The 23,227-nt window shown below is 46.9% G+C and overlaps 1 protein-coding gene across 1 annotated transcript in view; it reads left to right on the top strand.

Moving 5' to 3' along the window:
• The first annotated feature begins 1,186 nt into the window (after positions 1-1,186).
• Positions 1,187-23,227, top strand: part of TAFA4 (TAFA chemokine like family member 4) — a 158,594-nt gene continuing 136,553 nt past the window's right edge. Inside the window, exons 1-2 of the mRNA XM_062199968.1 lie at positions 1,187-1,298; positions 6,924-7,039. Of these exons, the coding sequence (XP_062055952.1) occupies positions 1,285-1,298; positions 6,924-7,039 (130 nt within the window). The 5' untranslated portion in view covers positions 1,187-1,284. The remainder of the gene's footprint in view (positions 1,299-6,923; positions 7,040-23,227) is intronic.

The following is a 23,227-nucleotide window of genomic DNA, read 5'->3' as shown; positions in this document are numbered from 1 at the left end:
TTCTGACAGCAGAAGGTTACGTTGTGCCTTTGGGTGGACATAGGACAAACATACTTAATAAAGTTGGAAGATCTGGGAGATAAACAATCTCCAGTCATTCATGCAGTCATTCAAAGCCATTTCACTGCTGTTCGGCTGATCACCCAAGGGCTCCCTCTGTCTCCTGTAGCCCCCAGGGTGTGAGGGATCTTCAAGTAAATCCTCTAACTATTCTCTAATCAAACATCCAGAATTACTTGGAGGTTAAAGAACAACAACAAAAAATCGGATTTGGGCCTGGTGTTACATATAGAATGGGCTTATAGGGTTCTAAAGTGATTAGACTAGGTTGCAAACAATCACTTTTACATTGTATCTACAACGTATGTTTGGACATCATTAATTTTTTCAGTTGGGAGCGATGTATTTTTAAGTTGGCAGTAGTGAAAGTGGTTTGGGCTGGGTGTTGGGCATAGTGGTTAAGATGCCATTTGGGAAGCCTGCATGGAGTCCTGACTGCTGTTTGGATTCTGGCTTCCTGCTAATGTACAACCTAGGAGGCAGCAGGTGGTGGTCTAAACAGTTGGGTCCCTGTTACTCATGTGGGCGAGCTGGACTGAGTTCCCTTCCATCTTTCGATTGCATCCATGGCCCAGTCTTGACTGCTGTGGGCGTGGGGGAGTGAACCAGTGAATGGGAGCTCTATTTGTTTCTCTGTCTCTCTAATAAAATAAATGAATACATAAAAAATTTTAAAAATAATGAAAGTGGTGTCATTTCAGGTTCTACTTTTTCTTAAGGTGGCTTTGGTTGGGAGTTGCCTGAGTCTTCCTTTTAAAAATATTTTCCCAATGTCTGTAATTTCTGTTTTTGTCCACAGATCAGTGAAATGGGTGAAATTTTTCATCTGGAATGGTTTGGGGCTCTCTGTGAAACTGTGAATGCTCTTTGCTGCAAAGGGAACTTCTTTAAAACTCTGTGGCTGGTTAACCACTGTAGGATGCTGCCATCTTTTCTAACATTAGGACGCTTTACAAACATGGCTGGGTTTTTCTGTCTACTGCTTGCTTGAAACTGCGGGGGTTACCTTAAAAACCATTATTTGCTACAGGAAAGCTGTCTCCTTTCCACATTGAGATGCTAATTGATGCCTGTTATTTTTTTTTTTCTTTTTAAAAATAGGTCTTCCATGCTTAGATAAGTTTTTTGGAGCCGCAGAAATGGTTGGCCCTGGCTGCAGATGGGAATCTGGAATCTCTCTGAAATACATCTTGGAATAATTGTGTTTGACCGGAACCAAATCTTATGAAGTCTCCAAGGTAAAATGATTCTAACACATACCTAGAGATGGCATCTTGGTGAAGTATTGAAAAATGTAACAAAATTGAGTACCCAAGAGGTGATGCTGCTTTACAGAGAGCCTTCTTGGACATAAAATTCCTGCAAATTTGGGAAACTCATGTCTTTTGATTTCAGTGTTCATTTTTGAGATGAAATTATTTTTTTGCCAAGCAATGGCTTGCTTTGGTAGGAGGAAAGGTGAGGAAGATAGAGCATTCTTCCTGAATAGCTTTCTTGCCCTGCCTGGGCATTTAGCCCTGGCGTTTCTGTGGGGGAATCGTAGCTGCTCTGAAGTTAGTGCTTGTTTGAGGCGCTGGGAACCTGTGAGTCCCCACCCAGAAACCTGGTGCCTACAGCTGCCTGTGTGTGAAGATGACAGGTCAGGGTGAGAGATTAGTGTTTGGGATTTGGAATGTCTGCCCTTGAGAATCTACAAAATAATTATTTGTTTGGTTATATTTACTTAGAGGGGGAGAGAGAGAGAGAGAGAGAGAGAGAGAGAGAGATTGCTTGATCTCACCTGCTGGTTTACTCCCTAAGTGCCCACAACAGCCAAGGCTGGGCAAGGCTGAAGCTGGGAGCCCAGAATGCAGTCTCAGTCTCCCATGTGGGTGACAGGGACTCGAGGACTTGAACTTTCGCCTCCTGCCTCCCAGGGTGCATATTAGCAGGATGCTGGAGTCGGAGGTGGAGCTGAGACTTGAACCCATGCTCTCTGATGTGGGATGCAGGCATCCAAGGAGCATCGTGACCACTGTTCAACACCTGTCCCTTCCAGTCTCATTTCAGTGAGCTTGGTGTGAGCTTCTTACACGTCAGGAGAGGGGGTCGTCACTTGAGGCTGTCTCCCACAGTCCTGCAGAGTCAGTCATGCATGCACCATGGGATGTTGCATGTGAAAATGGAGGCAGTGGGTACTGTGATACACTGGCCGGGTGACCTCCAGGAATGAAGGATTTACTGCTCCTGGGAGGAGTGGCAGGAGCTCACCCACAGCTGTCAGCCCGCTCTGAGAATTGCCCTCGACTAAAAGATCCACCTTGCCCCAGGGACCCCCTGTTTTTAGGAGCACCTTACAGTGGATCAAAGACCAACAGGGCTGTGTAAAGGCCTGGCCCCTCTTCCCAGGTTGGGGCCACTAAGAATGGGCAGTCTGGCTTTGGAACTGTCCAGAGGGGTGTTTGAGGCCCTTTCTTCCCTCTATCATCTCTCTCTCCTCCTCACTCCTTTCGCCACCCACTATAAGTAAAGACCCCAAGACCACGCCCAAAACCAAGCTCCTGTGCACTGACTTCCATATCAGAGGTGGCTTCCCCAAGGACCTTTGCCACTCAGACCAATACAGACATAATCTTTAGATTGGGCAAAACGCAATCAAGGGCAATGATAAACAGATGGCAGCTGAGTTTCCTTTGTAGGTTAGGTGGGAGAAATGACAGCTGCCTTGAAAGGCTTAGTCTGAAGTTGGAGGCCATCAGCTGGGTGGGGACATTGTGGATGGCTGCAGGGGAGCTGGGCCACCAAGCAGGGACATTGATCAGTGCTACCAGGCTTCGGGGAGGAAGGGTAATAAGCCAGTAGAAGACCTGAGCAGGTGGAAATTGTCCTAGGAACAGGAAGGTGAACTTTAGAGTTAGGTTGAGCCAGGGGGTTTTAACAAGGAGAGTGAACAGTCTGAGCTTCTCAAGGGACAGGGCCATGCCCTTTGGTACAGTTTCCCTGGGGGGACCCATTTTCAGTGATACATCTGGAGATGAACACGTGCTTGTCAACTTAGACCCAGAACGTGGACTGTAGACCTGGTTGGACCTTTGTGGATCAAGTGCATGGACAGGCTTTTTGCTCCTCTGCAGTGGACAGAATCCTAGAGTGGTCCTCAGGATGTGCACCCTCCTGCGTATGTGCCCTGGGTCATTTCCTCCCCTTGCATGTATAGTACTTGTCAGGCTCACTCTTTTCATTAGGTTTTAGTTGTTTGGCACAGATGAGAGAATTTGCACTATACAAATTGTGATCTTAAATCAACTGAGTTCATCCAAAGGGAGATTTTTCTGGGTGGGCTTGACCCTGTCAGGTGAACTCTAGAAAGGGATGATGCTTCCTTGGAGTAAGGGCTTGGAACCATGAAGGAAAAGGGAGATGGAATGTGGCAAAGCTGTGAGTGCAGCCTGCAGGGGCTGCGGGCCATTTGTGGCCGGTGGCAAGGACATGAGGCCCAAAGTCAGAGTCCCAAGGAAACAGATTTTGACGACAACCCGAGGGCGCTGGGAAGCGGTCTTTCCCCAAGCTGAGCCTGCAGATGAAGACACACCCTGCTGACGCCTTGGTCAGCCTGATGGCTCCCTAAATAGAGGCCCCAGCTAGAATGTGCCAGACTCCTGGCTTCCAGAAACGGAGAGAGAAGAGATACGGGTGCTTTGACACTGCTCAAGTTTGATAATTTGCCCCCGAACTCCCAAATGTACTGAACTTGGGCAAATGCATGGTGGCTCTCTGCTTTGAAGGGCCTGGGTGGGTTTGCATTTCCCAGGGCATGTCTTCCAGCACCAGTGCACACGCAGAAGGGGGCAGGATGTCCAGAATCAATTTGAAAGGCAACAAAGAAAAGAACATGAGATATTATTGTATCCTCATGGTATCAACTATGTCATTCAGGGAAAACAAAGAGGTTCACAGTTCTGTATTTGGAATTCGTTTGTGAGGCTGCAGCAGGTAAGACATTCCATCTGCTGACTCACTTCCCAAGCGGATACTGAGAAGTTGATCCAGGTCTTCCATGCAGGTGGCAGGAAACCCATCACTCCAGCCATCGCTGCCGCCTCCCAGGACCTGCGTGAGCAGAAAAAAACCAGAGTGAGCAGCCACTGCCAGGTATCGAACCTGGGTACTCAGCTGTGGGGTACCAAGCAGGTGCCTTCACTGCTCAGCTACATACCCAACCCCATTGATGAAGTTTTTTAATGGCATCCTCTGTTTTACACAATACGTTTCAAAAAACCCAGTATTTAATCTCAGTGTCAGTTACTGATAGAATTGTTAGAAAGGCTTTTATCTTAGCCCAGGGTCAGAAATTCAAAGGGTGGCCAGTGTTGTGACATAGCAGGTAAAGCCACTGCCTGAGATGCCAACATTCCTTAAGGGCATCAGTTTGAGTCCTGGTGGCTCCACTTCTGATCCAGCTCCCTGCTAATGTGCCTGGGGATGCAGCGGAAGATGGTCCAAGTGCTTGGGCCCCTGCACCCATGTAGGAGACCTGGAAGAAGCTCCTGGCTCCTGACTTTGATCTGGTCCAGCTCTGACCATTAGGGCCATTTAGGGAGTGAAACTGCAGATGGAAGACCTTTCTCTTCCTCTGCCTCTCCCTCTCTGTAACTCTGACTTTCAAGCAAATAAATAAATCTTTGAAGGGCACAAGTGAATGAGTTGGGCTGGCTGGGCCCATGGCATTGGAGAGGTGGAGAATGTGGAGCGCCGCCTAGGGCAGCTGCCACCACCCAGCCTGGTATGTGGGACAGAAATGCCAAAAAGGGACAATTTGAAAACATCAGATCAACAGAGTGTTAGTTTTCTCATGCTGCATAACGTGTGACCCTACTCAGCCATTTAAGGTGTTTGTAAAACAGTTGAAAGGGTAAAAGGAAGGCAATGCTTTGTGCCACGTTTAGCACCCAGGTCTTCAAAGATGATCTTAGGATCTTGGCCTGGCCTGGCTACTTCAGAGGCAGACCAAGTCTGAAGTCAGTGAGCAATAGGACACCTTCTTAGCGAGATCTGGTTGGCTAATCTGTGGGAGGCCAAGGGAGAGAGCCTGGGCCTGGAAGTGTGAGGTGCGCATGTGGGTCCCCTGAGGCTGTGTGGGGCAGGAAGCTGGGTTCTGGCAGAGGCACTGCTGGGTGACTGGCAGCTGCCAGAGATGCCTCCTCGGAGTCCTGCTCATAGCGCTGTCCCCGGGAGGAGCCCACACCACGGCTGTTTCATCATCTGCCGTGTGTGCTCTTGGCCAATTTGGTCACAGCCAGCTCTCTGTATCCAGGTCTTCTGCGTGTATGGATTCAACCCACAGCAGTTCAAAAGTAGTTTTTCAAAAATGGTGTCTGGGGACTGGCAGTGCTGTTTCGATTCCTGGCTGCTCCACTTCCAACCCAGCTCCCTGCCAATTCTCCTGGGAAGGTAGTGGAAGATGGCTCAGATACTTAGTCTGTCCCCTCCCACCCCCCAGTGTGGGAGACCTGGAAGGAGTTCCTGGCTCCTGGCCTTGGCCGGGCCCAGCCCTTGCTTTCATAGGCATTTGGGGAATGAACCAGCAGATGGAAGGAAGATCTGTCTCCCTCTCTCTCGGTTGCTCTGCCTTTCAAATAACCAAATAGATAAATATTTAAAAAATGGCATCTGTGTTGAACATGTGAATACTTTTGCAAGTCATTATTCCCTAAGCAATGCAGCATAACAGTTATTCATAGAGAGCTTATATTAGGTATTGTGAGTCATCTAGAGATGCCTCGGTGTGTGCAGGAGGCTTTCTGTCCATTGCATGCCCCTCCTACCTCAGTTTATATAAGAGACTAGAACTTCTGTGCAGTTTGATACCTGTGGGGCTTTGGGATCCATCCCCTGAAGACATTGAAAAGAGGGCTGCTTAGGTCCGTCCTGGTGCTAAGAGGCACCAGGAGAGATGTGTCAGGCGGGACCTCCTATCCCTGGAATTTTCAATACCAGGTGTCCTGACTTTTGCTTGAAAATTTAATTAAAGAAAAAAAAAAAAAAGGAAACACAGTTAATCAAGTTCTATAATTCCCTGATGTTAAATAAATAGGGGAGGAAATTAGGAGACTGGGAACGTGCATTTTTGCTACCCTGCTTTCAGTTTCATTTTAGAACTGTTGATGGGATCACAGTGTGACAGTTGATGGGCAAACTGTTTCAGTCCTGCTTGTCAACTGTCTGGCTTTCTGTGTTCAGGACAGTGCAGCTTGTAAAACACCTTTGCTGATTTGTAAGGGCGGGGTTCACTCCCTGAATGCCTTCAACAGCAAAGGCTGGGCCCAGACAGAAGCTGGCAGCCAGGAAGTCCATCCGGGTCTCTCACATAGGTGGCAGGGGCCCCAGCACTCATGAGGTTGGATTTATTTTCTGTGCACCTGTACTTGCCGTACTCCTCGCTTAACTTCGAGATGGGCTCAATAAACTCTGGGTGTGGTCTTCCAGAGGAGGGGGCCTTGCAAACAGCAAAGGAAACCAGGAGAAAGCTCTCGGGCCACATGCACGAAATTTCTCTGGGTTCTTCCTGATACAGGAGCCACATTTATTTGAGTCCCGCTCTAAGTGTGTAAGCTGCACATCTCGCGATATCAAATAAAATCCAGCATCCCTGCTGCATTGCTGCATCTTGGGGACCGGTCAGTGGTCTCCTCCCTGGGGCATGCTGCTCACTTGCAGCACTCTTAATTGCAAAAGGTGTTGATTGAAAATCGAGTTCCTGCGTGGTGTGAATTGGGTTTTTCTGGGCTGGGGATCTCCTGTTGTCTCCGCCTCATGGGGTGGGGCCTTGCTGGGAGCTTTGCCTCGCCCAGTGCCCGCTGACCTGAGCCCTGCTTTCTCTCCAGGATGCGAGTGTGTGCCAGGTTGATGTTGCTGTCACACTGGCTCTTCCTGGCCTACGTGTTGGTGGTGTGCTGTAAGCTGACGACCGCCTCTAGCCAGCACCTCCGGGGACACGCAGGTAAGGCCTCTAGGCTCGCCGTGCACTGCGATCAGTTAACAAAACCCTTTCCAAGGCATAGGTAATCGACAAGGGGTTTTGATGCTGCATAAGCAACCAGAGGAGGCATCGGATTCAGCCGAGAGTGTGATGTCCCGATTTGGTGCCTGGCCAGCTTTCTCACATGTTTCCTAGGCTTTTTTACCTTTGCTCCGTCTGAGTAGGCTTCTGGTTTTGTAGGTCTCTCCACCAAAGGGTCCCAGAAAACCGGCAGTATTTTGGTGTGTGCAGTTTCTTGAACAGCCAGAATCTCACTGCCGCTCAGCTTCAGGCAGTGCGTGGCCGGAGCGAAGGGAACGTTCCGATACTTCGAGCTATAGGGGTGAGGCAAGATGCTGACTGATTCAAAAGGAGAAAAAGGAAAGAAAAGGAAAGCTGGGGGACTTGGGCGTAGAATGGGCTGTGTCTACAGCTGTAACTGTAGGGATGGTTGGTTCTCACTGGAGATCAAAGCTGTCAGCTAAAGATGCGTTGATGAGTTGGTGTGCGGGTGTGCTTGTGCGTCTTCCCCGCTTTCTGTGTTACATCTGTGTCTACAGTGACACCGGCTTGGCGGTGGGTGTTTGGCCTCGTGGTTAAGATGCTGGTTAAGGCTCCTAAGGCCTGTAGTGCCCGAGTCTCTTACTTGTGTCTGGCTCCTGGCTCCTGCTCCTGGATAATGCAGATCCCAGGAGGGCAGCGTGATGGCTCAAGTAGTTGGGTTACTGCCACCCATGTGCGAGGCCTGGTTTCAATTCCTGGCTCCCAGCTTTGGCTGAGCTGTTGTGGGCATTTGGGGAATGAACCAGTAGATGAAATCTCTCTTTCTCAGAACGGGCCATAAAAGAAGGAGGTACCTTTCTCTGAAGGGAGGAGAGAATTTCCACTTTGACTATGACCTTGTCTAAATAAGATTGAAGTCGGCAAACTCAAAAGGCTTCCATAGCCTTGGCAACTCACAACTAGAGCCTAGGGAGATTACTGACGCCATAAACAAGAGTGTCAATTTGTTAAGTCAACAACAGGAGTCACTATGTACTTACTCCTCATGTGGGGTTTCTGTGCTTAATGTGTTGTCCAATGTGAAGCAATGCTATAACTCGTACTGAAACAGTATTTTACACTCTGTGTTTCTGTGTGGGTACAAACTGATGAAATCTTTACTTAATATATACTAAATCAATCTTCTGTATATAAATAGAATTGAAAATGAATCTTGATGTGAATGGAATGGGAGAGGGAGCAGGAGATGGGAGGGGTGTGGATGGGAGGGAAGGTATGGGGGGGAAAGCCATTGTAATCCATAAACTGTATTTTGGAAATTTATATTTACTAAATAAAAGTTTTTAAAAAAAGAAATCTCTCTCTTCCTCCTCCTTCTCCTTCCTTTTTCTGTCTGTTTCTCTTTGTTCTTCTCTGTATATAAACACATACGTGTGTGTGTGTATATATATATTTATATAAATTTTTAGAAAAACTGATAACAGACAAGGAAATTTCCTAATGAATTACTTTCCTGAATAATCCGCATTTGTCACTGGACTGATTCCTACATAGATTAAATGTACTGTCCTTTGCTGTGGCAGTCTGATACGCAACAGTGCCAAAAATGTTTGACTTCTTGGCGAAAGGGTGACTCTTGAACCCTAAAACATGCGCGTCAGAATTGAGAGCCCTGGCTGGCGCCATGGCTTAACAGGCTAATCCTCCGCCTTGTGGCGCCGGCACACCGGGTTCTAGTCCCGGTTGGGGCGCTGGACTCTATCCCGGTTGCCCCTCTTCCAGGCTAGCTCTCTGCTATGGCTCGGGAAGGCAATGGAGGATGGCCCAAGTGCTTGGGCCGTGCACCCGCATGAGAGACCAGGAGAAGCACCTGGCTCCTGGCTTCGGATCAGCGCGATGCGCCGTCCGCAGCCGCCATTGGAGGGTGAACCAACGGCAAAAAGGAAGACCTTTCTCTCGTTTCTCTCTCTTTCTCTATCCACTCTGCCTGTCCAAAAAAAAAAAAAAAAATTTGAGAGCCCTGTCCAGAAGGTCATATGTCTGCATGGGTTCAGGGGCTCTCTTTACTCCCAGGTATGTGTCACACTTTTTCCATTGTCAGTCTGGTATTTTAAAGTTCACCGTGATTTTAGGTATGAGCTAATTTTTCAAAGCTCTCAGAATTCAGTTTGCCCTGCTCAAGCGACAGTTCAAAGTTGAGAAAAATGATTGAAATTTTAATGACTCTGCATAAAATCAATACTCCCTGGCTGTGGAAAGGTGCCCACAGCTGGCTGGTTTTGTTCTGTGTATCCTGTGATGAGTTTGTTGACAGAGATAGAATGGGTGCCTGTTTAATATAGGTCTTTTCTTTAAACTTCTTTGTAATGATTAATAAGGCAGAAAGATGGATACATAGATATTCTATCCAGTGGGTTGTTCCCTTAATGCACACAACAGCTGGGGCTGGGCCAGGCTGAAACCAGGAGCTTGGAACTTGGCTATAGAGTCCCCTGTGTAGGTGGCAGGGCCTCAAGTTCATGAGCCATCACTGTCTCCACAGGGTGTGCATGAGCAGGAAGTTGGATCAGATGTAGAGCCAGGACCCAAACCCGGGGACTGTGAGACAGGATGCTGGTATCCCAGGCTGCAACTTCCTCTTACCCAGTTGCCAGCCCCAATAGCCGTCTTTGCTTAGTGAGTCAGGCCTGTGGTTAACGCGTCCAGTTAGCAGCAGCAGATCCTGGGAGTGAGGCTGCAGTGGAGGATTATGGGAGAAGCTATGGAAACTTGAAGGAGACAAAACAGGACTGAAGTGTCCATTTTATCTCCGTGGCCAATCCTTGTGTGATGAATTTCTGAAATTGGGAAATGCATAACCACTTGAAATTAGGAAAGGCGGAATCCTATAGGTCAATCTAAATTAAGATTGGGTTCATGTACCCAGGAAATTCCTGTGGACTCTCCTGTGTGTGCAAAAGCCTGAGAGCTGCAGGATGGGGCAGGCTCTGAGTGAAGCCTTGGCAGATTCCGCTAAAGGAATAGCCCTGTCCTCCTGGGATTTCTAGGGGATTCTATTCGGATTCTCAGCACATGCGCTGCTCTGGTTTGTGGTGTTTCTCTGGCTGTGGGGGATTCCTCTTGCTTTCATCTTTGGAACTGAAGTCCCCATCATCTCTCATCTTAAGAACCATCAAAGGAACGAGGGCCGATTCCTGTCTCCAGGAGGCTCTGAGCCTGCGTGCTGCCTGTAGATCCGCCTGCATGAAGCAGCCTTTGCCTGCAAGGACCTGCATGGCCGACCTTTCTGGACTGGCACAGCCTCTCGTCCCTGCTGAGAGCCAGGGCGCCGGGGCATCCTGCAGGTCCCTAAGCTGTGCTTTCGTGCCTGTGGTGTGCTGGCCACTAAATGAGTGTTTATTAATAAGCTGATTAATTTTGACTGTTTGTCACTACACCATCCATTATGCAGGTGTTTGCTGGTACTAAAAATTCCACTGAACAACCCAGGCAGGTGCACAGTTTGTATCTTTTGTTTAAAAATTTTTTAAAAAATTATTTTCATTTTATTTAAAACACAGAGCTATCCGTCTTTCATCTGTTCATTTGCTCCCCAAATGCCCACAGCAGCTGGGGCTGAGCCAGGCCAAAGTCAAGAACTTGGAACTTGATCTGGGTTTCCCATGTATTCCCAGATAATTGAGCCATTCCCTTCTGTCCTACAGAGTGAATGTTAGTAGGAAGCTGGATCAGAAGTGAAGACAGGACTCGAACCCAGACGCTCTGATGTGGGCTGCTTCCTCCCATGCAGTGTCTTCATCATGCCAAACTCCTATCCCAAACCTATATATAGATCTATATATATACACACACATATATATATGTTTGGGATGGATATATATATGTATGTGTGTGTGTATGTGTGTGTATATATATATATATATATATGTATACACACACCCCATATATGTTTGTTTATTTTTGAAGATTTATTTATTTGAAAGGCAGAGTTACAGAGAGGCAGAGGTGCATGTGCGAGAGAATCTTTCATCCCCTGGTTCATTCCCCAAATGGCTGCAACAGCTGGACCTGGACTGATCCAAAGCCAGGATCCAGGAACTTCCTCTAGCTCTCCCCTGCAGGTGCAGGAACCCAAGGCCTTGGGCCATCCTTCACTGCTTTCCCAGGCCATAGCAGAGAGCTGGTTCGGAAGTGGAGCAGCCAGGACTCGAACCAATGCCTTATGGGGTGCCAGCACTGCAGACAGCAGCTTTACGCGCTATGCCACAGCGCCAGCCCCCCTAAACATATTTTCTCTGGGCTTTTTGTTGAGTATTATGCCAGTACATAGATACACACAAATAATGGTCCCTGTGCACCCTGTTGTGTAGCTTGCTGTTTTCCTCCCCATTTAACAGTAGATTTTAGAGGCCTTTTCACTTGAATACTTAGAAGTCTCTATCACTCTTTGACACTGCAGGGTCATCTGTCGTCTAGATGTGCCATTAATGACTTGGCCACTCCCAATTTGGGGTTTAGGTAGCTTGTGACTAGACTTGTACAGGCATGGATGACCTGAGTCCATGTGAAATTTTGCTAGTGAGTTACGGTACCTGTGAATGTTTGAGTCAGAATGGGACAGTTGCTATTGGTTCTGTAGCTACTAAGCCAAAATGCACACCAGCTCCAGCAGAGCCTCTGGCTCACATGTAGCGGGTGGGTGACCACGTCAGCTGGGCAGTCCTCTTCTGCTGCCCAGTCGTTCGGAACTGCTGGTGGTGGACACTCTGCTACCTTAAACCTCTGGCTTCCGAAAGTGACCCGAGGTGGGGGGAGGGTCTCCGTTCCAGCATTGATCGGCCTTGTCTGCATGCATGTGGCATCACTTAGGCTGTTTTACCATTGGCTAGAGCTTGGTCTCACAGCCACATCTGACTGCGAGGGGCCCTGGGAGCCGTACTGTAGCTGCAGGCCCCAGAAGGAGAGGAGAGTTTTGGTGAACACCTGCAGCCTCTGACATGCTTTAGTGTTAGGAGAGGGCCAAAGAGTCTTCCCGAAGCTTTGCCTTGGTTTGCACGGGACGATCAGGTCTGGTTTGCCCATACCCTCCTCAGTCTGGGTGCTGTTGTGTTTTGCAGTTCTGCCTGTAAGGTAGTGAAAATCGCTGTCTCATTTTGCTGCCTTGAGTCTCTTTTTGCCTCATGATTGTCTTTATAATGTCACGGGATTCTTTGTTTTCTTTTGAACTATTTACCCTGTATCCATTTTTCTGTTGACTTTATTGTTAACTGGCGATTTGCCAAAGCTCTTTGTAAACTGAGGACAGGGCAGCATTTGGGCCTCTCCTTTGCTTGCTCCTCCCTGCTTTTCCTCCCATCCCCCTCATTCCATCCATGCCCCCTGATGACCAGCAGGGGCAGAAGGTCCAAGCCACCTGCAGTGACCACACGCGCTGGAGGAAGGCCATGATCAGATGCTGGGGATGGGGGGCTGTGTGCTGAGATGCTTAGCTCGGCACTCAGCTCAGCGACTCCAGGCAGAGCTGGGCCTAGCAGGGGTGTAGCTCAGGGAGCTGGGAGGCTGGAGGCAGGAGCACAGTGCAGAGTGTCCCGTGGAAGCTGGGGATGCACACCAGAGGACTCTGAAATGGTCCCTGGGGCTCTGCATTAGTGCTGCCCCATTAAAGGAGCAGCAGCGCCAGGAAACAGCAGGTAGAAGCTGCTGAGACGCTCGAACGAACGGGCTTGGATTGTGTGAGCAAGGGGATGTTTAGTCCTGGTCTCCCGCTGGCTGCCTCAGACAGTGACAGAGGGAGGAAGGTGGGAGTCTACCCTCACTTTTGGGAGACAGGGAGTTAGGTTTGGATTGAAGATTAAATTTTAGTCTTGAGTATTAAGCTATTGCTCCGATCTGGTCACGACATGTGGTAGACACTATCAAATGATCACCTTGTGCCCTATAAATAAGCATGTTAGTATGTGTCATCTAAAAACTTAAAAAATTTAAAGCCCACCCAGTTTCATGGAGTGTGTGTGGAGGGGGAAGCTTTCTTGAAAGGAAAAGGCATTGATGAACTTCCACAGGAGTCCAGAGATCATATTTTTAAGGAACTATACAAGCAATTAATTTTGTTGTTTGAAAATTCTGTTCACCAAAACAGCTGAGCAGGAGACCACATAGAAGACTTGTGTAGCCTCAACCGATGAAAAAGGACCAATTAACAGGTTTTTTTTTTTTTTTAATCTAAAAGTGATATTGGGATTTCCCTCCTCCCCAAATATGATACTGGAATGTGGCCCCCTTAAAGTTTCCTAAAAGTCCCACCTGGGGTACCATATGAAGCTGGAATTTGGGGTGCCATATGATATCACCATAAGCTTATTAATAAATTCCCAGGATTAATAAGCCCTTGTGGGTTCTTGCCTAATATTCAGAGAAGAATTCTGAATACCAACATAAATGAACGAGGCAGCGCGGTACATTTTAAACTTCTATTCAGTGTGAAAGATGCATAGGAGAGTGAGAGCCCTGCCTATAGGAGAGAGCTAAATCTGCCAGGAACCAGCCGCGTGGAGGAGTATCTAGGCCAGGAAGCATGGGGAGGGGTGGCCCAAAGGCCACACACCTGGCTGCAGCAACCCCTGTACTTGAAAGAGGCCAAGGAAAGGAAGGGCAGGGCGCTCAGTGTCCCAGGCTTTTAATCTACTTCCAAAGGGGAGTGGTTAATTAACATGATTGGCCCAGCGGGTGCTCAGGTGTGGCCAGGTAGGGGCATGTGGTCATACAGGGGTGTGGTGAAGGCATGGTCTTCCAGCTTACAAACCTAATCCATTTTAACCTGTTTGCCTACATCAAAAGGAAACCAAGGTTTTCTCCTTTTTTTTGGCCTGTAAACATCATTTCCCCACAAGAGGGCAGCAAACACAGCGCAGTGGAAGGATGTTGGCTGAAAAGCTGTCTCAGAAATTCTAGAGTGGGTGGAATCCATCCTTGGGCGATCTTTTAGGAAGCCTCATTTATTCTGAACTTGGTGAAGTTGACACAGGAAGCATCCGGCGTCCTTATTTATCCTGGGGAACTTTTGGACACTAAAAAATGTAAAGTTTCCCTCTAAAGAGAGAGGCATAGCTGCTTTGCTGAGCGAGCTGAGAGGGCTGGAGAATGGGGCGCTGCAGACTGACAAGTTCATCTCAGGGGCTCCTTTTCCCCAGGGAGCTTGAATGTGACCTGGACCTTGGAGTCTCAATTCCACCAAGTGCTGTGGTGCCCAGTGGATGTCTAATATTTTCTGCATAAGTGAGAGGCCCTGAAGAACCACAGCATTCCCAGGAATGAGCAGCAGGGGAATCAGGTGTCAGGAGTCTAGGCTCAGTAATCCTGCTTCTGCCACAGCTTCTGGCTGTGTGACCTTGTCCAGGCCATTGGGCCTCTCTGAATCCATTTCATCATCTGTAAAAATGGAAATAGGTATGTGCCTGTTTTAAGTGTGGTTGTTGCGTTCACTAAGTAGGAAAATGTAGGTGGAGGGATTAGCACGTAGTTTACACTCAATAAGCAGCAGCTGTTTTCATAGTGAAAGGTATGAGGATGAGAAGGAGGTTGCAAAGTTTCAGATTAAAGGCATGGTGGAGGAGCTGGTGAAAGAAAAAAAAAAAGAAAATAGCTTAAAAAGATAGTAAAAATCTTGGTAGATTTGTAATGAGGAGTGTAAGTGTGTGGAAAGTGCTGACAACTGTGTGTGTCTAGTAAGTTCTCAGTCAATGGTAGTCATCTTTATTGAGACCTGCCTTGTCCATTTCTTTGTTTTCTTTTTATTAATTGCCTGTGTATTTTAATGGCAGAGAGAGAAGGACCAACTGACCAACCAATAGACACAGGGTTCACACCTGCTGGTTCACTTCCCAAATGCCTGCGATGGTCAGGGCTGGGCTGAAGCAAGGAGTCAGGAACTCAATTTGGATTTCCTATGTGGGTGGTAGGAAACTGATTTCTTCTTCTTTTTTTTTTTTTAACATTTATTTATTTTGAAAGTCAGGGTGGAGAGAGAGGGAGAGAGGGGGGGAAGAGAGAGAGAGAGAGAAAGAAAGAAAGAGAGAGAGAGATCTTCCATTTACTGGTTCACTCCTCAGATGGCTGCAACAGACAATGCTTGGCTAGGCCACCAGTATCCAGGAGCTTCATCTTGGTCTCCCACATGGGTAGCAGAGGCCCAAACACATGGGCCATCTCTTCTGCTTTCCCAGGCCATTAGCAGGATCGAAAGTGGAGCAGCTGGGACATGAACTGGCACCCTTATGGGATGCCACTGTCACAGGCAGCGGCTTTACCTGCTGCGCCACAACACCAGCCCCGCTGCAGTTACTCTGGAGATCGGATTGCCTATTCCAGCTGAAATTTTCTGTAAGAAAGCTCTATTTCCTTCAAGGGTAGCGAGTGAGTGGAAACACAGCCTCTGCTACCGGGCTTTTTTGGTTGAGGCTTAAATGTGAGGCACTGTTTGTGAAAAGGATAAAACTGCATGTGTAAGCTGCAGGCCAAAGTGGGTTGGGCTTGCACCCGTGCTTTTGAGAAATGACTTGCTTGTGTTGCTACAGTTCTGACACTAGGGGGTAGGCAAGGCTTAGAATAACAGAATAGAACCATGTCGGTGATTTTGAGTGTTCTCACAGCCACATTATAAGAAAGTGTGAGGAAACAGATGAAATCATTCTTACCAAGATGTTTTATTTAACCCAGTAGATTCAGGATTATCATTTCAACGTTTAGCCCCAGCCACATTCACGCCGTCATCTGCTGCATGCGGCCAGAACCCTTTGCATTGAACAGGGCTAGCTAGTCCACTAGGTCTTCATGGTACTTTCTTAAAGATTTGGAATGGAGAGTTTCTTGTATTTTTGTGGGTCAGCCATAGGCCCATTGTTGTATCTTCTGTATTTCACCTGATGTTTTGCATGCTTTTCGTAGTCATTTTTCTATTAAATTTGGGAAGAGAGCCAGGTAAGTAAGGTTTATAACCTCAAGTCATAAAGAGTGGGGTGAGGGAAGAGGGTTTTGTTTCTTAATGATCTTCTGATGCCATCATTCTCTGCAAGAACATGTAAGAGGCAGAAAATCTTGAAACAGAAGTGTGTGTGTGTGTGTGTGTCCCCGTGTGTGTCCGTATGATGGTACAAGCTAATTTTTTTTTAATAAAACATGTATTTATTTATTTGAAAGGCAGAGTGAGAGAGAGGAACACACACACACACACACATACCACAGAGGTCTATCCATTGGTTTACTCCCCATATGCCTTGAAACAGCCAGGGTTGGGCCAGGCTGAAGCCAGGAGCCAGGAACTCCATCTGGGTCTCCCTGATGGAAGGCAGGCACACCCATATTTTGCCCATCATCCCCTGCCTCCCAGGTGCGTGAGCAGAGAGCTGGACCAGAAACAGAAATGGGATTCAGCCGCGGGTGTTCTGAGATGAGTAGCTTACCATGCTGTGCCATGATGCGTACCCCGACCATGATGGCTTAGTTACCCACTAGAGAACTTATTTTGACAATTAATGGGCATTTATTCAGTAAAATGGAAACTGTTGATACAGTCTTATTAAGGATTCTGCCATAATTCTTCCTGTTTTCCTTCCTACTGCCTACTCCAGTGAGTGGTACTTCCCTGAGTGTATGGATGTATTACTTTGTAGGCAACTCTATAGTACCATTCTCTTCTCTCTTTTTTAAAAGATTTTTTTAATTTATTTGAGAGGTAGGAGTCACAGAGACAGAAAGGAAGGTGCTCTGTCCACTGGTTCACTCCACAGATGACTGCAATGGCCAGAGAGGGGCTAATCCAATGCCAGGAGCTGGGAGCTTCTTGTGAGTCTCCCACGTGGGTGCAGGGGTCTAAGCACTTGGGCCTTCTTCTACTGTTTTCCCAGGCCATAGCAGAGAGCTGGATTGGAAGCAGAGCAGCTGGGACTAGAACCAGTGCCCACATGGGATGCTGGCACTGCGGGTGGAGGCTTTACCCGTTATGCCACAGCATCGGCCCTCATACTCTTCTCTTGATGAACAAGAAAAATAATGGATTGTGGAGTGGTTTAAGAAGTTGGTGGTTGCAATGGTTGGTATATGACTTGAGTCAAACCCCCAAAGGTTTGCGTGCTGGAATTTGGTCTCCAGTGTGGTGATGTTGAGAGGTAGTGGAGCATTTAAGAGGCAGAGCCTAGTGGGAGATCATTAGGTCACAGGGATCGTCACCCTAGGAGAGATCAGTGCAGCTCTTGGGGCACCCCAGTAGAGTGAATTGTTATGAAAAGAGCGAGCTGGCTCCTGGCTCTCTATTCGTGTGTCACCATGGAGATCTTCCTCTCGCATGCACTCCTGTTGTGATGTCATCAGAAACCCTCACCAGAGCCTGGTTGATGTTGGTATTCTGCTCTTGGACCTCCAAAACTGTGAGCAGACTCACCCTTTGTTCTGTCTTCGGTACTCAGTGTCAGGTGTTTTTGTTATGGCAACAGAAAGCGGACTGACACAGAAGAGGTGGGGAAGAGCCTCCACCACGCGGCTTCCCTCTTGGTCTGGAGAGCTTTGACCACCTAGGCGCAGGCCCCGGCAGGGTCATGTTGCATGTGAGCCTTGCAAGGTGCACCCAGGCGACTGTGTTATTTAACGGCTGCACATCATCCAGACCTGTGGCCCGAGATGAGATCTCCGAGAGGTTAAAAAAAAAAAAAAAACTGGAAGTTTGTCACACTTGCCAAGCTACAGTTGAATCCACATAGTATTTGAGCTCTCATTTAATCTTCCTACACAACGGTTAGGCCAAGAAGAAGCATCACTGTTCTCTCCATGTAAAGCTGACCTTCATCCCCAGCTGTTCAGGAGGATTTGGAAAACACCAGCCTTGCCCTTGCCGGACACCGGAAGCCAGTGTTGTGTGGGATCCCGTTGACCTCCCTTGAACCCTGTGTTGTTTTTCTCCAGTGCCATCTCGATGGGCTCATCACAATCTCAGTGTTTAATGAGGAGGGAAAGGGAGAGATCCTCGGAGGTGTTCATGTTCAGCTTCTTCTCATCTGCTTGCCTGCAAGTTCAAGTCCAGGGCCATCGGCAAGGTCGGCTTTGAGAAATATCTGATGACGAGTTTGCTTTCCATCCTTGTTCCTGGGGAGGCAGGGTTGTGTCTCATTTGCCTGGCTGATGGGAGGAGAGAATTCCAGTTCCTTAGCTGAGATGTTGAGCCCTGCCTTTTTCTCCCTGCCCTCTTGGAGTGTTTGAGCCGGAACAGGCAACAACCTTTGAAGAGTTGTCTAGGTAGCTGGCAAAACGAGCCCTGTACTCCTCGAGATTCCCTCTTTGTACCTGCAGGCCATGCACCTACACTCATCTCAGCAGAGCTAACTGGGGCTTAGAAATCCATTGGTCAGTATCTCATCTGTATGTCAGTACTGCACAAGGAAATCAGAATTTTTTGTTCATGCAAGGAAAACAAAATCATTAGAAGGAAGCCAGAATGGGTAGAGATGGTGCAGGGAAAAAAAATGAGTTTTTAAAAAAATTTTCCTAGGTGTTGCTTGGATACTTTGAAATATTTGAGACCATATGGTGGTCTCAGAACAGAGGGCTAGAAATAACGTTGTTTAAGGTGCATTAAAAACCCACTAAACAAGACGAATCGATTGTGGGAAAACTATTTGCAATACTTAAAAGCAATTTAGGGGCCGGCATTGTGGCGTAGGTGGTTAAGCCTCTGCCTGAGACACTGGCATCCCGTTTGCAGACCAGTTTGAGCTCCTCCTGCTCCACTTCTGATCCAGCTCCGTGCTAATGCACCAGGGAAAGCAGTGGAAGGTGTTCCAAGTGCCTCTGCACCCATGTGGAGACCCGGAAGAAGCCCTTGGCTTCTAGCTTTGGCCTGGCCTAACCCTGGCCATTGCATCAGTTTGGTGAGTGGAAGATCCCTTTCTTTTCCTTTCTCTGTAACTCTGCCTTTGAAATAAATAAAAAAAATTTTAAAAATTTATATTTAAAAAAAGGCAGTTTAACTCCTAGTGTCCTGAGCCATCATTGCTTGTGCTGTTTTTTAAAGATGGATGAATTGATTGGTTTGAAAGGCAGAGTGACAGAAATACACACTCACACACACACACACACACTCACAACCTCCCCAGATAGCTTCCATCTGCTGGTTCATTCCCCAAATGGCTGCAAAAGCCAGGGCTGGGCCAGGCTAAATCCAGGATCCAGGACTCTGTCCCATTCATCCCATGTGGGATGAGTCGTCATCTGCTGCTTCCCAGGCGCATCAGCAGGGAGATGGATCAGAAACAGAGCAGCTAGTTCAGGTACTGGCATTCCATAAAGGAATCCTGGTGTCCCAAATGGGGCTTAACCAGCTGGGTCACAGCACCTGCAGATGGTAAAGGAACCATCTGGAAAAGGATGGGCATGAAATGCAGTCAGCCAGTGCCTGCCTTATTTTCTGTAGGTTATCCCCAGCCTTGCACAGCTGCCCACTAAAGTGCTGGAGGGGAATGCCAGCCGCTGAAGCCTTGTGAGCTATGTGAACATGGTTGTGCGTGAAGGAGTAGAATGTCACGGTGTGCCTTCCTCCCCCAAATTGAGCACACCTACGGACTTTGGAAAGTCCCAAGGGCTTTGGAAAGTGGAGTAAGAGGACCTTTGCAAGCCTGGTTAGGTTTGAGCTACAGAAGTGAATGTGTTACTGTTCCCTGCCCCTTCCCTGCAAGCATCCTGTGGTTGCATCATCGTCAGGGTAGCGGTTTCTATCTTAGGGTATATGTGTGTTTGAGCTGTTGGTGGCCAACCCTTGTCTTAGAGGAAATGCTGCCCATGTATGAACGGAGAGACTGGTAATCAATGCTTGTTGCTTGTCTGAATTGGTGTTCTTTTACGATACCACCTAGATATTCAAAACATGTAGCCCCAAAGTGGTTCCATCAACGTTTTGGTTGTATTTTTCCCTCTGTCTTCTCATCAAGAAACAAATATTGCATTGCTTAGCTCTTCAGGTGGGAGCAAAGTGCCTCTCTCGTCTGCCTTGTGTTGCACTGATCATGTGTGTGTTTGCTAATGAGCCTGGCTGGTGATTCTTGATGTGTGTCTAGAACCTGGGTTTTTTCTTGACGTCAGTGACATGCATGAATTTGAACCCTATTAATTTCAGGCTTTGTGATGAGACTGAGATAACAGAGCTGACATTTCCCTCAGTGTTGTCTATGGAAAGAGCTTTGCTAAGCAAATAAATAGTGTACATAAATTTACCTGGGAGCTGTTTTACATTGTCTTAAAAAATCACCAGGTGCTTTGGAAAACCTTTATTTAACATTCACTTAAAATGCTTGTTCTTTTGTACTGCAAAGTTCTAAGCAATTGCATCTCTCCGAGTCTCAGTCCTCCCACCCCCCTTGGAACTGGGTGTAACAATATCCCCTATCTCAGACTACTTTCATGGGGTGAAATGAGACAATATAAAGGATTTGGAACTGTGTTTGAAACTTAATGCATTTATTTTAATTCTGTTTTTTTTTTAAGCAACTTTCCTGAGGCATAACTGATGTACAATAAATTGTCCCTATTTAAAATTGTGCAACCTGTGAAGCCCATCGCCATGATCAAAACAGTGACTGCAGCTGGCATCCCTCAAAGCTCCCTGTGCTCTTCTGTAATCCTCTTGGCCATCTGTAGGAGCCACAGATGTGTCTGTCACAACAGACGGGTTTGCATTTTCTAGAATTTTCCTCAAGTGGGTTCAAACTAGGTACTCCTGATTTGTCTGCTTTTTCTTCCAGCACAATTATTCTCTCATTGTTGCTCTGTGTATCAAGAGCTTGTTTCTGTTTTTCCTACAAGACAAACTAGCTCATTCTTTTTCTCTGCTGAGTAATAATCTGTTATATGCCTTATCACTGTTTATCCAGCCACTTGTTGAGAGACATTTGGAGTTTCTGTAGTTTTGGCATTCAACATAAAACTGCTGTGCACACTTTGTCTAAGAATGTGTGCTGACATAGACTTTCATTTCTCTCTCGATTTTACAACTTTTTTTTTTTTATTTGAAAGGGAGGTAGAGAGGGAGAGAAAGATGGACAGATATGGACTCACACCTGCTTATCTCTAAATGCCTGTAGGGCTAGGGCAGGGATAGAGCAGCCAGGAGCCAGGCACGGAATCCAAGTCTCCCATGTGGGCGGCAGAGTCCTAGTTACTTCAGCCATGACTGCTATTGGCTCCCAGTGTTGACTGGAGTCAGCAGCTAAAGCTGAGACTAGAACCCAGGCAGTCAGAAGTGGGACATTGACATCGCCAGACCAAGCACTTGCTCCCAGCTTTGCTTTCTATATCAGGGAGCAGAATGGCTGGTTCAAGTGCAGATAAAACTTTGACCTTTTATGAAACTGTCAAACTGTCTTTGCGAGTGGCCTCACCAGCAGTGCGTGAGCACTGCTTTTCCTTCACATTCCCGCCAGTCCTTGGTGTGTCCTGTATCTCTCATTGTAGGCATTTTCATCGGCAGGTGGTGTTACAACATTGTGAGTTGAGTGTGCATTTCCCTAATGACTAGACATGGGACACCTTGTTCATTTGCCATCGCTTTATCTCCTTGGTGAAGTCTATTCAAATTATTTGCCCAGTTTTTTTGGGGGGTTGTTTTCTGAATTTTGAGAGTTCCTTGGATATTCTTAATGCAATTCCATTATCAGATAATCAAACTGCAAATATTTTTTTCCCTGTCAGTGGCTTCTCTTTTCATTCCAACAGCATCTTTGGAAGAGTAGAGATTTATTTGTTGAAGTCCAGTCTGATAATTTTTGCTTGTATTTAAATGCTTTTGGAGTTTTAGAAATGTGTTCCTTATGCTACAATCACAAAGATTGTTCACTGTGTTTTCTTTAAGACTGTTTTTTAGTTTTAGGCTTTATATTGAGGTCTGTGATCTATTTTTAGTTGATTTTTGGATATGATGCACTTAATGCATTTTTTAATAGGTAAAAACATGGAAATGGCTTATCACAAATTCTCGTGGTCAGTGTTGTGGTATAGCAGATAACGCTGCCACATGCGATGCTGGCTGCTGCTGCTGCTGCTTTTTTTTTTTTTTAAAGATTTATTTTATTTATTTGAAAGAGTTAAAGGAGAGGTAGAGCCAGAGAGAGGTCAGCCTTCCAACTGCTGGTTCACTCCCCAAATGACCGCAATGGCCAGAGCTGAGCCAATCTGAAGCCAGGAGCCAGGAGCTTCTTCTGGGTCTCCCATGCAGGTGGAGATATCCAAGGACTTGTGCCATCTTCTGCTTTCCCAGGCCATAGCAGAGAGCTGGATTGGAAGTGGAGCAGCTGGGACTTGAACAAGCATCCATATGGGATGCTGGCACTGTAGACCAGGGCTTTAACCCGCTGCACCACAGTTCGGACCCAAGATGCTGGCTTCTTATGTGTATGCCAGTTTGTGTCCCAGCTGGGCTGCTCCACTTCCAATCCAGCTCCCTGCGATTGGCCTGGGAAAAGCAGCAGAAGATGGCCCAAGTATTTGGGCCCCTGTCATCCACGTGGAATGATGCTCCTGACTCCTGGCTTCAGCTGGCCCAGCCTTGGCCATGATGGCCATCGAGGGAGTGAACCAGTGAGTAGAACATCTCTCTGTCTCTCCCTCTCTCTGTAACTCTGACTTTCAAATATATAAATAGATAAGTCTTTAAAAAAATAAATTCACCTCTGTTTCCTAGGTGAAGTTGCTGAGAACATTGGAAGCAGTAACATTTATTTAAAAAATGATTTAGGCATTTAATAAGTCAGATTGGTATTCTCACACAAGTTCATTTGAATTAGTAGTGAGTTAAGGGGTATAAAAATGTAAACATTACAGCTTTTACAGAATTTTTTTTAACTTAGTAAATATAAATTTCCAAAGTACGATTTATGGATTACAGTGGCTCCCCCCCCCATAATTTCCCTCCCACTCGTACCCCTCCCATCTCCCGCTCCCTCTCCCATTCCATTCACATCAAGATTCATTTTCAATTCTATTTATATACAGAAGATTGATTTAGTATATATTAACTAAAGATTTCATCAGTTTGTACCCACACAGAACATGAAGTGTAAAATACTGTTTCAGTACTAGTTATGGCATTACTTCACATTGGACAACACATTAAGGACAGATCCCACATGAGGA

The sequence above is a fragment of the Lepus europaeus genome, chromosome 9 (assembly GCF_033115175.1).
Source record: "Lepus europaeus isolate LE1 chromosome 9, mLepTim1.pri, whole genome shotgun sequence".
In the NCBI taxonomy this organism is placed as follows: Eukaryota; Metazoa; Chordata; class Mammalia; order Lagomorpha; family Leporidae; genus Lepus; species Lepus europaeus.
Note: the sequence above shows the minus strand (reverse complement) of the source record. Positions and strands in the feature narration are given on the sequence as shown.